This window comes from Pseudonaja textilis, chromosome Z (assembly GCF_049901715.1).
Source record: "Pseudonaja textilis isolate UNSWEBS1 chromosome Z, rPseTex1.2, whole genome shotgun sequence".
In the NCBI taxonomy this organism is placed as follows: Eukaryota; Metazoa; Chordata; class Lepidosauria; order Squamata; family Elapidae; genus Pseudonaja; species Pseudonaja textilis.
In genome coordinates, this window is record NC_142008.1 from 67,631,834 (window position 1) to 67,646,044 (window position 14,211).

The 14,211-nt window shown below is 36.5% G+C and overlaps 2 protein-coding genes across 2 annotated transcripts in view; one reads left to right on the plus strand and one right to left on the minus strand.

Moving 5' to 3' along the window:
• Window positions 1–14,211, plus strand: part of LOC148124062 (uncharacterized) — a 247,060-nt gene that overhangs the window by 145,796 nt on the left and 87,053 nt on the right. The gene's annotated exons all lie outside the window — the stretch shown is intronic.
• Window positions 1–14,211, minus strand: part of VPS41 (VPS41 subunit of HOPS complex) — a 197,998-nt gene that overhangs the window by 10,032 nt on the left and 173,755 nt on the right. Inside the window, exons 20-25 of the mRNA XM_026702255.2 lie at window positions 9,648–9,689; window positions 9,477–9,527; window positions 6,481–6,618; window positions 5,299–5,353; window positions 2,760–2,900; window positions 503–639 (exon numbers count right to left, since the gene is read on the minus strand). Coding sequence (XP_026558040.2) covers window positions 503–639; window positions 2,760–2,900; window positions 5,299–5,353; window positions 6,481–6,618; window positions 9,477–9,527; window positions 9,648–9,689 — 564 coding nt within the window. The remainder of the gene's footprint in view (window positions 1–502; window positions 640–2,759; window positions 2,901–5,298; window positions 5,354–6,480; window positions 6,619–9,476; window positions 9,528–9,647; window positions 9,690–14,211) is intronic.

Consider the following 14,211-nt stretch of genomic DNA (forward strand, 5'->3'; position numbering starts at 1 on the left):
ATATATTTCTTTGAGAGGCAGCCTATTCCATTGGTGGATGGCTTTTACTATCAAGAAATAGTTCCTCATTTCTAAGTTGAATCTAGTTTCCTATAGTTAAATTCTGATGCTGCTGTACTGGACAACAGAACAAGTTCATATCCTCCTCTATTTGACAACTCTTTCCATATTTGAAGATTGCTATAACATTTCTCTTCAATTTTCTTTTCTGCAAGCTTTTATATTTAATTTCCTTCACCGTTCTTCACAGGACTTGACTTTTATTCTCCTTAGTATCTTGACCCTCCCCTGAACCTTCCCCATTTGTTAACATTCTTTTTAGACTGCGGTACCCAGTATTTAAAGTTGGCCTGATTAGGATGTAGTAGAGTGATATAATTATTTTTTTATTCTTTAAACTGTCTTCTGTTCCTTAAAAGCTTCTTTTATTCTTCACAAGAATATACATAGTGGTGTCATGAGTGGAGGAATGGATAAAGGCAGCCATAATCTTAAAATTTACCTGCAAATTATAATCCTGAAGAATCTTTACTAATGAATCCCTCAGGTTTGGAATCTCCATACTTTCCTTAATACGATGAATCAGCAGAATAGGGTCAACGTGAGTCCCTATATTGTTTAACAAGCCTGTAATAAAAGCTGTACAAACATAGAGGACATTTAAGACAGAATCAGAATGTGGAAGTCTCTTAAGTGGTGTAGATCAGCAGTCGCCAACTGGTGGGCTGTGAGAAAATTTTGGTGGGCTGCAGAGAAATCTCATCCCCAGAGCACCCCCCCACAAGCAATTAATCCAGGCTGCGCAGAAACACAAAGCTGCTCAGCCTACATGGCCCACGGGAACCCTCCCCGCCCACTCACTCCTTACCCAGCAAACTTGTCTGCTAAGTTGCCATTTTTCCTTTTTCCGACCATCATCTGTTCTGCTCTGCCAGGAGATTTAGATTAGCAGGAAATGGTTGGATTTCTTGCTTTCTAGCTAAGCACAGCTGAACCTCCCTTAGGACTGAAGGTTTGCATGCATGCAAATTCAGTGCAGACTCACAGCAAGCAAATTTGAGACTGAGCTAGCTGATGGCAGATAGATAGATCACTGAATGATTCTGTGAGCAACTCAATCTGCCTGCTTTGCCTGATTTTGGATAAAAGTTGCTCTTTTTTAAAATAAAAAATTCAATATTTACATGCATGGTGTGTTGGGAGTTAATTTTGTGAGTTTGCTTGCTAGCAAATTTTATGAGTTTGCTTGCAAGCAAATTTTATGTGACAGACTGAGCTAGCCAATGACAGATAGATAGATTTCTGAATGAATCTGTGATTCTGTGAGCAACTCAATCTGCCTGCCTACTTTGCCTAATTTTGGGTAAAAGTTGCTCTTTTTTAATATAAAAATTCAATATTTATATAAATATTTATAATATTTACATACAATCCATGCCCAGCCAGTCACATGACCACCAAGCCACACCCACAAATTAGACCATACCCACAGAACCAGTTAGTGGTCCCTGGGATCTAAAATTATGAGTTTGGGTGGTCCCTGAGGTCCAAAAGGTTGGCGACCCATGGTGTAGATTACTATTAAAAGCAGAGAATGGGAAATAAATGGAAAATTAAAGATATCTCTATGAAAGATCTAGTTATTTATAGGACTTTTTTAAAAAATTAAGCTATACACTTTAATTAAAAAGCTATGCAAAAACATTCTTGATGGTTTCATTGTAATTCATTCTACATCATAAAAATCATATAGGTCTGTTCTTTGTTCACTACCTAATTTATATCATTATTTTTTCAGTACACCTTATATACAAGTTCCTAGACTTCAAACCTGCCAGCTTTTATTTATGTATTTATTTAGATGTATACATTATTGTCTTTTACTAAGTATATTTCCCTTGTCTCTCAAGAAGTTTTCTTACATCCTTTTCCTATTAGTCTCTTTTCCTGGTATACTCTATTATTCTTTAACTCAAGCCTCTGATTTTATTATTTCTGAAGGCTGTGTCTTTGCCTCTGATTTTTGTGCCATACTTCTAGTTTCAATTTTTCCAAATTATATTTTCTAATTTTACACTATGTTCCCATATCAGCTTTTGCACTTAAGAAGTCTTTCTCTTCTTCCAATATATATTAAAAGCTCCCCTGCCCCCCAAATCACAGCATCCTACCAGTTCCTCACAATGTATTTACATGCAGAGGGAAATTATTCATCTTTGTGGAATTATTTACAAATGCTATTGATGACTTCACATTTGGGCAGGAAAAACACTAGTAAACATTTCATGAAATTACAGCTGTTCCAGCAATAAAAGATAACATGTTTGCAGACGTACAAGGAGAAGGCACTTTCTTTTCTTAAGAGAGTCTTGTCATACTTAAATGAATTTTCATTAGGAAAAAATGTAATACCATTTAAATTTTTTCTTTTAAGGAGGGCAAATTGCCTTTATAAAGATGCTTAGGAAAACTCCAAAATTCCTAGCATTTCCCCTAATTTGTTAGACAACAGCAAATGTCACACAGCTATGGAATAATGTAATCAGTTGCAATTTTTATGGCCATTATGTTCTTTCAATAATTAAACTGATGTTCAGTTACAGTGATGATATTGCAACTCACTTCTTTGTATTATTCAAGTTGGCATTATTTTCAAATCAATCTGTCTATAATGTCCTCCTTACCATTAATTAAATTCATTCTCATTGACACAAACACAACTGTATTATAATAAACTGGGCAAAGACTACATTGCTTACGAGGTTTGTCTATTGAATATAAAATAAGGTCTTCCCAAAGTTCAGCATCATCTTGCTCCTTAGCAAACTCTATAGCTTTATCAACATCATTTAGATCTTCCATGATCATTTTCAGGGCACTTCGACTATTGCCCATTCGACCTGGAAAGCAAACAACAACAACAACAACAATATTAAAAACAATAACAAAGCACCATTTAATTCTATGAGCAGTACCCCCACTCCCCTTCTGGTTTTATTGTCTTCAATGCCTTCCCTAGCCTGGTGGTATTCAGATGTGTTAGACTACAACTTTCATAATCACTAACAAAAGTAACCTAACCATAAATAGATAAATAATAAAGATAAATAAAGAGAGCAGAATCATTGAACCATCTTTCCAGATTGGGAGAGGCTCTTTTAAAATCTGTAGGTTTTTTCCCTTTTAGGAAAGAGCATCTATTTAAATGAAAGCAATATATTCCATTTCCAAAGAAATCAAAATCCCAGAGTATATTCAAATACTTTCTTGTGGAATTCAGTTACATACTGAATTATATGCATTATGTATATTATGTAATTGTATACAGGTTGAAAGAGCAGCATAGAGCTGTGATGGTGAACCTATAGCATGCTGGAGGTGGCACGCACAGCCATCTCTCCAGGCATGCCAGCCGTTGCCTGTTGCTCTTTTGGGTTCCTGCGCACGCATGTGCGCCAGCCAGCTGCTCTTCACATGTGGGAGTGCTGGAACCAGAAGAGAAGCTCCACGGCATGCATGCGTGTGCTGGCCAGCTGGTCTTCACACATGCATGCACACCAGAAATCGGAAGACTAGCTTCCCAGTGCACACATGCATGTCAGGGAGCTGCTCTTCCAGTTTCTGGAGTCCCCCTGTCCCCCCCCAGTGCACGCACTCAGTACCGAAAAGGTTCGCCAACACTGGCATAGAACACTGCTCTATGCCAGTGTTGGCGAACCTTTTCAGCACTGAGTGCCGAAATGGAAGCGTGCACATGTCAGGAATGCTGGAAACCAGAAGAGCAGCTCCACAGCGTGTATGTGTGCTAGAGTACAGCCAGGACAAAAATCACTGCCTTCAGATTGCTGCAAAATAGTAACAATGCATCTTCCTACCATTTTCAGATGGAGCACTGTTTTAAGAACTAAAATTCTTAATTCTAATATTAACTAACATTAGCTAAATAATAAATTTTAAACAAACAGCTCTGCAGGCAAAAAAACCTCAGAATTTTAGAAAGAGTAGGAAAATTAGACTTATTAATAGCAAAAGATCATATCTGAACAGCCAAGATGTGCAAAAACTCATCTCAGGTAGCCATAAGAATCTGGATTGTATATCAGCAATGTTTGACATTCATTAGCTAAATACAAATAAATACAAACATTTATTTTGACTGCTTTAAAAATTCTCCCCCAACCTTTTTTCATTTCTGAAGTTCCTATCTTGGTGATAATTTTATACAGTAGTTATAAAAAGTCTATACCCCTATTAAAAAGTCAGGTGTTTGAGATATAAAAAAATGTAGACAAGATATATCACTTCAGAATTTTTTCTATGTTTAAAATAACATATAAGCTGTTCTATTCAATTGAAAAATAAACTAAAATCTTTTAGGGCGGAAAATAACAAAAGCACATAAGAAAAGCACAATAATGTGTTATGGTCCAATGAGACCAAGACTGAACTTTTTGGCCACAATTCCAAAAAGCATTTTTGGCGCAAAAACAATACTGAGCATCACCCAAAGTACACCATACCCACAATGATGTATGGTACTGGCAACATTATGCTTCGGATCTGCTTTTCTTCAGATGGAACTGGAGCTAATTTAGTCAAGGTGGAGGAATTATGAACAGTTCCAAATATCAATTAATTTTTACATAAAGTATTCAGGCCTCTGTTAAAAAGATGGATTTCACCTTTTAACACAACAATGACCCGAAGCATACCTTCAAATCAATAAAAGAATGGCTTCACCGAAGCCTTGACCTGAATCAATTGAAAATCTGTGGATGCAGAGGGCTGAGTACTGGAGATGCTCTCATAATCTGACAGATTTGAAGCGCAACTGCAAGGAAGAGTGGGCAGATTTCCAAGGTGAGATATGCTGATAGGTCCTACCCAAAAAGACAGAATGCAGTCATTCATTCATTTATTTTATTTATACCATTTATTGATGCCAATCTTGCCTCAGGGTATCTCTGGGTGTGTCATAAAATCAAAAGGTGCTTCAACGAAGTATTAATTTAAGGGTGTGCACACTTGTGCAATCATATTATTGTAACATTTTTATTTCCCCCCTAAAATATTTGTTTGCTCTTCAATTCAAATGTACAGTTTAAATGTTATATTAAAGATTGAAAAAATTCTGAAGTGATATATCTTCATCTATTTTTTTGACATGTCAAAAACCTGGCATCTTAATAGGGGTTTATAGTACTTTAGCGTATATCACACTGTATAAGGTGAAAAAAATAGTGGCTTGATAAGTTGTTAGTAAAAACAAACAATATTAAGCACAATACAGCTACTTACTCAAAAGATAAACAGTCTCTTCCACAAAGACTCTTTGCTGACAAATTTCAAGAGCCTGTTAATTTAAAAAAAAAACAAATATGAAAGTTTAATATCATGGATAAATAATGACATTAGCTGCACATCTCTAAGGCTGATTGCAGTCAGTTGAATATAACAATGTTACCGAAAGTTAATGAACATCAACTTTTTTCTAGTTTGGTGAATGCTAAAAGAGGACACTTTTTATTCATTGCTGACTTGACTCATTTCTAAGCATAATGAATAAGAGTACATAGTGATGTTAATTTAAAACTTTTAAATCATTCCAAAAAGACCAGCCAAATGAATTTTTAAAATTATTTTCATAAATAGAAATGCATAGTAAACATAGGCAAGAAGCCTGGAAAATATTAGAAAAGCAAATGCAGGAGGCTAGCATATTATAATAAATTAAATATAATTTAAGGCTTCTCGACTTTCTGCTTCCTTGACACCAAATATAATATAATAGGAGAGAGGGGATAAAGGAAATATTCTAGTTAGATTTATTTATCATCTTTTTAATAGAAATTTCAATTCCTTGGGAGCAGGCAGGGAAGAAGGGAAGCTGCCTTTCATTCTATGAACAACCATTCCACAATAACCAGTATGTTAGACAAACTGAATCAGGAGTGGCATCCCTGCTCCAATAGTGGTATGAATCTGGATCCCAGAATGTAACAATTTAAGATTTTCCAGATCAGCAAATCTTGTCCTAGAGAAGCTCACTGACTACCAATCAAATTACTGTTTTGCAATGCTAAAAAGCAAAATGGTTGATTTTAGTTTATAAAGAAGTTTTAGCTTAGTGTAAGACTAATTTTCTGTTTTATGCTGCTCCCCTATTTTATTACATACATTGCTTTAAAAATACTAAATATTCCTTAGGATTAAACACCTTGATATTGAATAAATGCATAACTATTAAAGTAAAGAAGAGTGGCCTTCTGCAATAAGCTCAAGAGCCTTTAGTTCTCAGATTTTCCAGCAGAGGGTAGTATTATATAAAGAGTTGCCCCAGGATTTAAAACGGATTGAAAACAAATACCAAGCTGATTCTGATTAATATAAGAATCGCACACAAAAAAACTTCTACATTGCACATCAAAATAAATAAAATCAATCACTACTATACTTGGTGAAAAAATGTATCTCCCTTACCTTTTCCAATGGGCAATGGGTGCTATTTTTCAAAAAAGGGAGTAAATTTGTCCGGTCATATTCAGCATACAGACTGATTTGTTTCTCATGATACTTTTGTCCTTTATGATGATCTCTCTTGAACAGCTTATGCAAATACTACAAACCAATAAAAAGTATAAAACTATAAGAACTTGTAAAGTAGTCATCACCCCAAATATGGATTTCAAAATAATAACTAATTTAGTTTTCCAATTTCTTTAAGTATAAATCCGAAAGAAAACCAACCCCTCAAAAAAACTATCAGATTAATCAAAACAATATTTCACCTTCCTTAGCCTTGCTAATTGACGGCAAAATTTGATTAAGAACAAGATATAGAATTTCACCTATATGTCTTTCTTATATCATAAATATATAGTCCTCTACTTACAACAGTTCATTTAGTGACCATTCAAAGTTGCAACATTACTGAAAAAAGTGACTTATGACAATTTTTCACACTTATGAGCATTATAGTATTGCCACGATCACATTATTTACATTCGGATGCTTGACAACTGGTTCATATTTATGATGGTTGCATTGTCCCAGGGTCTTTTGTGACTTTCTGACAAGCAAAGTCAATGGGAAGTCAGATTCATTTAACAATGTGTTACTAATTTAACAATTGCAGTGATTCACTTAACAAATGTGGCAAGAAAAGTCATAAAGTGGGGCAAACCACACTTAAGAAATTTTTTACCTAGCAACATAAATTCTGGGCTCAATTATGGTCATAAGTTGAGGACTATCTGTAAAGGGATGAGGAAAGATTGAGGAAAAATCAGTGATGTAGTACACTACAGATTGAAATTTTATTCTGTGATGGCCAAAAATCAGGAGGAAGCAGCTTTTCACAATAACAAATGTGTTAAAGAATGTTCATGCTAACTTCATCAGATACATGGAATGCCTAAACTGATGTAAGATTTAAATTGGATGAGGTGGGAGGAAGGAAACAGGAAGGTAGATTAATGTTATATGTGAGATACATTAAGATTATAATTTATCAATTAATCATTGTAATGTTAAAAACCCATTATATAGGTTTCAATATATGCTTTTTGATGCATCTGAATTAAACAATTTCTAACTTAATTTTGCTTGTAATTTCTCCTCAGCTCTCCAAAATTAGTTAATTTGATATTTGTAATGGACTTTCTGAGAAGTTATAATGCTCTGTTATTACTCTGTCCTTGTTTTGAGTCCTGATATCAAACCTAGCTCTATTAATTATTTTGCAAAGTTGGCCTCTTTGACATGTAGAATTTACATATGTAGAATAATCTAGTCTATGTAGAGATTTAATTTAGTTTTTCCAGCCTGCTAATTCTTCTTCACAAATATCTCAAATCCCAGAAAGCGGTATATGCAGATGTGATGACTAAAATTAGCAGTTCCAGATGAATGTCCATGAATATAAGTACACTTTAATACACTGTAACCAGAGATCCTTTTCTGGAACAGCTACCTGAGGGCATTTTCTCATCTAATATAAGGCCAAGAATAATCATTTGCTGAAATTATATATTATGTGATCTTCAAGCTCTTTTATTAAAGATTAGTCCAGTGGTAGCTAACCTTCTTGGGTTCCTGTGCTGAAAATTGCACCCGCACTTGTGCGCCAGCACTCAGAAGGCAATGCGTGTGCCCCCCATACCCTCTGTACATGCGTGCACGATCCCTCACCCCGCTTACCTGCACTGTGCATGTTCACACCTCCCAACTGATTTTCAGCCCATTTGAGGCCTTTTTCAGTCTCCCAGAGGCTCAAGGGAAGCCTCTGCAGCCTTTGGAGGCCGAAAAATGGGCCCATTTAGTCACTTCCGGTATTTGTGGGGCTCACGTGCCCGCACAAATGGCTCTGCGTGCCACCTGTGACATGTGTGCCATAGGTTCACTATCATGGGATTAGTCTATCCTAATAGATTTTGCAATATCCTTGAAAGGGTCAGGGTTAATACAAACGTAATAATAGTATGGTATGGCATGGTATAAGTATTAATATTAATATAATACAGTTCAATACAATACATTTATATTTCATAATATTTAATGTTATAAAATAAAATATAAATATAAATAATATACACATATATAATATAAAATCCTGCCTTATTCCTGAAAGCAAACTAGGTGACTTTGGGCCATTTATTCACTCTCAGCGCAACACAGCTCACATGGCCAATGGAGGAAAATGGGGGAAGGAAAGTGTGTTGGAATACTAGTCTTCCCCTTCCCAATGATTTATGATGTTATGAATTAAGCATCTATATCAGCCAGAATAACTACATCTGGAGGATTAGGGAAGAATGATCTGTGCTATAACTGGCTAATATATTATGGAATTTAATAAGCAGAAAAACTGCAGCAACCTAGGCTAATCCACAATATGTTAAGCAGGGTCAAACGTAGTTAAGATTTCGAGAGCATTATAAAATCCCAGATTCATTAGGGGAAATTTTAAAAATCCAGAAGGAGTCAGTTACAAACTGTCTTTACATTGTTGACAAGAAAAACACATGTACATTTTCAGGAACCAAGCTTCACTTTACTAATGCAGTGGTGGGATTCAATTTTTTTTACTACCAGTTCTGTGGGTGTGGCTTGGTGGGCATGGCAGGGGAAGGATGCTGTAAAATCTGGGGAAGGATACTGTAAAATCTCCAGTCAGAGGTGGTATTTGCCAGTTCTCTGAACTACTCAAAATTTCCACTACTGGTTCTCCAGAACTGGTCAGAACCTGCTGAATACCACCTCTGCTGTAATGTGATGAAATTAGGATTACTTATGTCAGACAGACCCCAGTGAGTTCTCTTGGTCAACCATGTGTTTTTCTTTATTAAGTGTGGTTGAATTTCTATCTTTTAAAGTATTCTATACCACAATACTACCTATGTTGCTAAAATTGAACTATACAGTTGTGCTACTTATGCTCTTACGTGTTAAGACAAAGAACAAACTAATATACTTACCACATGCTGCAATTCAGGCCTATCTTTTAATTCTTCCACAACTTTATCAATCTAAATCAAAGAGCATTAAGATTTAAGACTTGATTGTTTTTGTGACAAAATATTTGATAATATTTATAAAAGGTGATAGGGCAATCATCCAACAATAATATAATTAGATGTTAAACTCACAGAGATTTTGTCTTCATTGTCCAAAAACATGTCAACGGCTTTCTAAAAGAAAGAAAGAAGTCCATGATAGCAAACAGATAGACAAGAGTCATAATGTTAAACATTTACAAACATCTACAGACTCTGATGAGCTGTGTTGAAGAAAAAACGACATAGCTATGTCATGATGCCAGTTGCACACCCAGGAAGAAGAATGGTACAAATACGGGTGTAAAATTAGATGGTAATGATGGGATTCTATTACATCTTGGGAGATTGATGTAATAAACTGGCACTTAAAAGCAGGAAATTGTGGGTTATAGTCCTGCTTGGGACCTTAGGTCTCTGAGGAAGAAGGCAAGGGCAAACCATTTTCAAAAATCTTCTCAAGAAAAACATAGATACATGTCCAGACAGTTGCCAGGAGTAAAGATAGACATCCATCCATGAAAAAACAACCCGCCATCAATTGTGGCCTATGATTTAAATATGTTCACTACAAGTTCACATAGCTGAAGCTTGATACTTGACAGCAATCAAAAATCTAGTTCATACAACCTAAATCAGCCACTAAAGCAAAATACATAGGAAAGGTGAATGGTACTATATTTTCCCCAAAATGACATATATTTTTTTACCTCCAAAAGAGGCACTAGGGCTTATTTTTGTATTTTTTCACATACAGGAGGCGGCGAATGCTAGGGGAGTGAGAGCACTGTTACTGCTGGCCCTGCCCTATCAATCCTACCATGTGCTCCAAGCTCTCAGCATGCCCTGGCCTCCACCTGCCTTGCATGTTGGTCTTGCTACAGTTGGGACCCTTCTTGGCCATTGAGCAATTGACCATATTGCTGCTCACCTCACCTATGAGCTGAGCCCAGCACTCTTTTTTTTTTAAACAAATTTTATTAATTTTTACAAAACAATACACAAACAAACAAAGCATAGAATGTAATAACATAAGAGATCTTTTCTGAAAAAACCAATAAAACATCTTATTTAAAGACAGAATAATTCCAAATTATCACATTTCCATACAAGCACAATTAAATATATATATTTACCTTATCTGTTCAACTTCATATCTTATCCCAGCTTCTCTTTATTTCTCCCTTTCCTTCTATTATTCAAATTATATTTCTTTTACTTTAGATTGTATACATTCTTTATATCCATCTGTCTTATTTCCAATTTCATTATTCTCTTCCATCATTCTTCTTACATTCTTCTAAGATTTTATTAATTCAAACATGGACATACAAAACACAAAACATAAATACCTAAAACTTCTTTTTGGGAAGCGGCTTACCCCGGGTTACCTCTTTTTATACAGACATAAATCAAATTCATACTCACTTAATATACTGTTTCATATCTTAATTAACATTCTGTATTTTCTATATATTTTCTCTCCTCTATTCACTCTCATAATTCTATTATATTTATTTCATCTCATTTTAAATAATTATACTTGTATCTTTTGTCTGTTCTCTTCAATTATGTATTTATCTTTTCTTTCTAATACAATATTTCTCCTGTAATCACTGGTTAAAGTATGACAACTTTTTATCTTTCCCCTGGATTTGACACTTGAAATAATACATACTTTCCATACTGATTCTGCTTAGCACAAAGTACTACATTTTAAAATAATAAACCAAAAATAAAAAAGGGATTGAGTTTATAGTATGATCAAAACAATATTCCATAGAAAATTAAACTCTATTATTTATTCTTAAACATTTTATATATTCCCTTTAATACATTATTAACTCATAATATTTCAGTTTTCTAGCTACTAATATCTACAATACAATCTTATGTACTTTTGCAGAATCATATATTTTTTAATTTAAATTTTACCCTTTATCTCTGAAAAAAACCTTTTTTTTTAGCATCTTGTTTTAAACCTTTATGGCTTCTCTTTCCTTTTTCCCTTCCTTTCTTATCAATTCTGGTCTTTTTGCCCCCCCATCTCTCAAATTCCACTTTTTTGATCTTCCCTCTCTGTTGTGTTTCTCTTTTCTGTTGCTTTCTGGCATTGTATCGATTTTTCATCTTATTTTCCCCTTTCTTGGTTGCTTTTTTAAATTCTGAATTCTCCATTTTCTTTCCCCCCTTGTTCTTTTCAGCTATAACTTTTTGTCCATTAAAGATGGCTTCTCCTTCTTCATCCCAGTCTTCTTGTTCTTGTATTTCTTGGTAAGTGGAAATCGCCATTTCCAAAAAACAAAAGATAGATCCAAAAGAGCCCTTGCCTTCTTGTTCCTCTTCTTGTAGCTTTTGAAATTCCATTTGTAATTTTTGCACAGATAATGCCATTTTTTTTTTAAAGGAGCAACCCAAATGTTTTGAGTCTTTCAAGAAATAGTTCCCCAAAATCCCAAAGTCACAAAGCAATCCAAATCAGAACTGTTCCATTAACACTTTCTTCTCCTTTTTTTTCCTCCTCCTGGGGTGAGATTCAATTAGACAGTTTCAAAATGATTTTTAGAAGCCTTATTGTCATGAATTTCTAATCTTATAAACTTCAAGCAGTCTTCTTCAATAGAGTCTTAGAATAAGTTTTTTTACCTCTTCCTTCCCACTTATAGCAATAAACTTTTAATTTTTAATTCCAATGTTCCAAAATCTTTTATCCCCTTGGCTTTAATTTTTAGGTTTATTTACCATCTTTGCCCAAGCAGGTTTTCCAAATTTCCATCAGCTACTTCCGTAGAGAAGGAGAGTGAGAAAAAAATAACTTTCCTTTTCATAACTTTCTTCCGCTGCTTGCACAGTCTTTCTGGGAAACAATGTAGCAATAAAAAAAGGCAAGTTTCCAGGTTTTAAAGGCTCCTCTTTGTCCCGGTTCAGCCAGAGAAAAACTTTCACTTTCTTCCTCCTGCACAATCTTGTCCCGCTGCAGGCTTCTTTGTGGCGGCCGTTGCTGACTGTTGCTCCACCGCCTTGGGAAAAGGGGGTTTTGCCAGCTGGGGAGGGGGTTGGCGACACCCGCAAACCCCTGTCCAGGTCCCCCCTGTCTTCAGCTGCCTCTACAGGGCAGCTATATCCTCCAAATCCAAATGGATTGGAGGCACCTCGGCAGCGAGCACAGCAGGGATTGCGCAGTGTTGCGAATCCCTGCCGCTGCTGAAGCCATGCAAACTGGAAGTCATCAGCCCAGCACTCTTCAGGCCCTGGCCCTAGTGGGCACTGCAGCTCTCATGCTGGCTGGGCAGGATGGGCGTGGTACTCTCCCTGGCCTCCTTTGGCCTCTACTCACCTGCGGCTGTTCTGTAGCCAGCTGCTGTTGTCACCTCACCTTCTGCCCAGCCCAGCCTGTCATTAAGCCACGGCTGCTATTCAGCGCCTCCAGTACTTCCTGCTGGAGTCACCCCATGCACCCTGCAGGCTGGGCAACATGCTCCTCCCCTGCCCTGCATGGTTTCAATGCATGGCAAGGTGAGGGAGGCAGCTCTATCTGCCACCACTTGCCTCACCTCACTGCATGTTGGCATCACTGGCCTGCCAGACAGGCTGGGTGAGGCAGCTACCTCACACAGTTGGCACAACAGCTGCAGCACCCACCACGACCAAGGCCCAAAATGCAAGGGGCTCAGCCCATAGCCTAGCACCTGTAGCACCAAGTATGTGCAGGACACCATTCAGTAGCCCAAAAATAGTGGTGGGTGAGGCGGCATGGGCAACGTGTCTCTACTGATGGTGGCTGGTGAATCTCACAAGGCTCAGTTGGCTCACCCTTCCATCCTTCCGAGGTGGGTAAAGTGAGGACCCAAATTGTTGGGGGCAATATGCTGGACTCTGTAAACCGCTTAGAGAGGGCTGTAAAGCACTGTAAAGCAGTATATAAGTCTAAATGCTATTGCCATTTATCGCAAAGTGCCAACACGGCAATTTAATCTGAATACTGAGGTTTTAGTTTAGAAAAAATTCATACATTAACATATTTTGTCTTAAAAGACAAAACACAATAACAATTTCAATGATACAAACAACTTTTTATTGAAAGGTTTGCATTTGACATGCTTTTGAACAACTAATGTGATTTTTGCTGTTGTATGCATGCTGATAACCCGTCTAACCTTGGCTCATACTTTGTAAGTTTAGAGCAACTTTGAGAGCAACATATGCAGCACTCAGGTCATCAGTTAGTCTGTTTCTGGGGTAAGAATGCCCCTCAAATGGTCTGAAAACAGCCCCCAAAATGGCCGTTTTCAGGCCATTTTTGAGGCTGTTTTTGGATCAAAAAACAGCCTGAAAAACACCAAAAAACAGGCTGTTTTTCAGGCCATTTTTCAAATGCTCATTTTGTTTTACATATTTGTGAAACTATTTTTTATCTGCCTTTATCTCTCTTTAATTATGCTCATTAGTATTTAGCAGGTACAATCAAGGACAACAGCTGTTAGCCATGAATATTCCATTAGTACCATCAGTTCTTTCAATAAGTCATCCAATTCTGTTCCTTTAGATCAGTGGTTCCCAAACTTTTTCAGTCCACTGCCTCCTTGGTGCTACAAACTCATCTTCAGTGCCCCCCACCCGGGGTAGAATTCAAATTTCTTAACAACCAGTTCTGTGG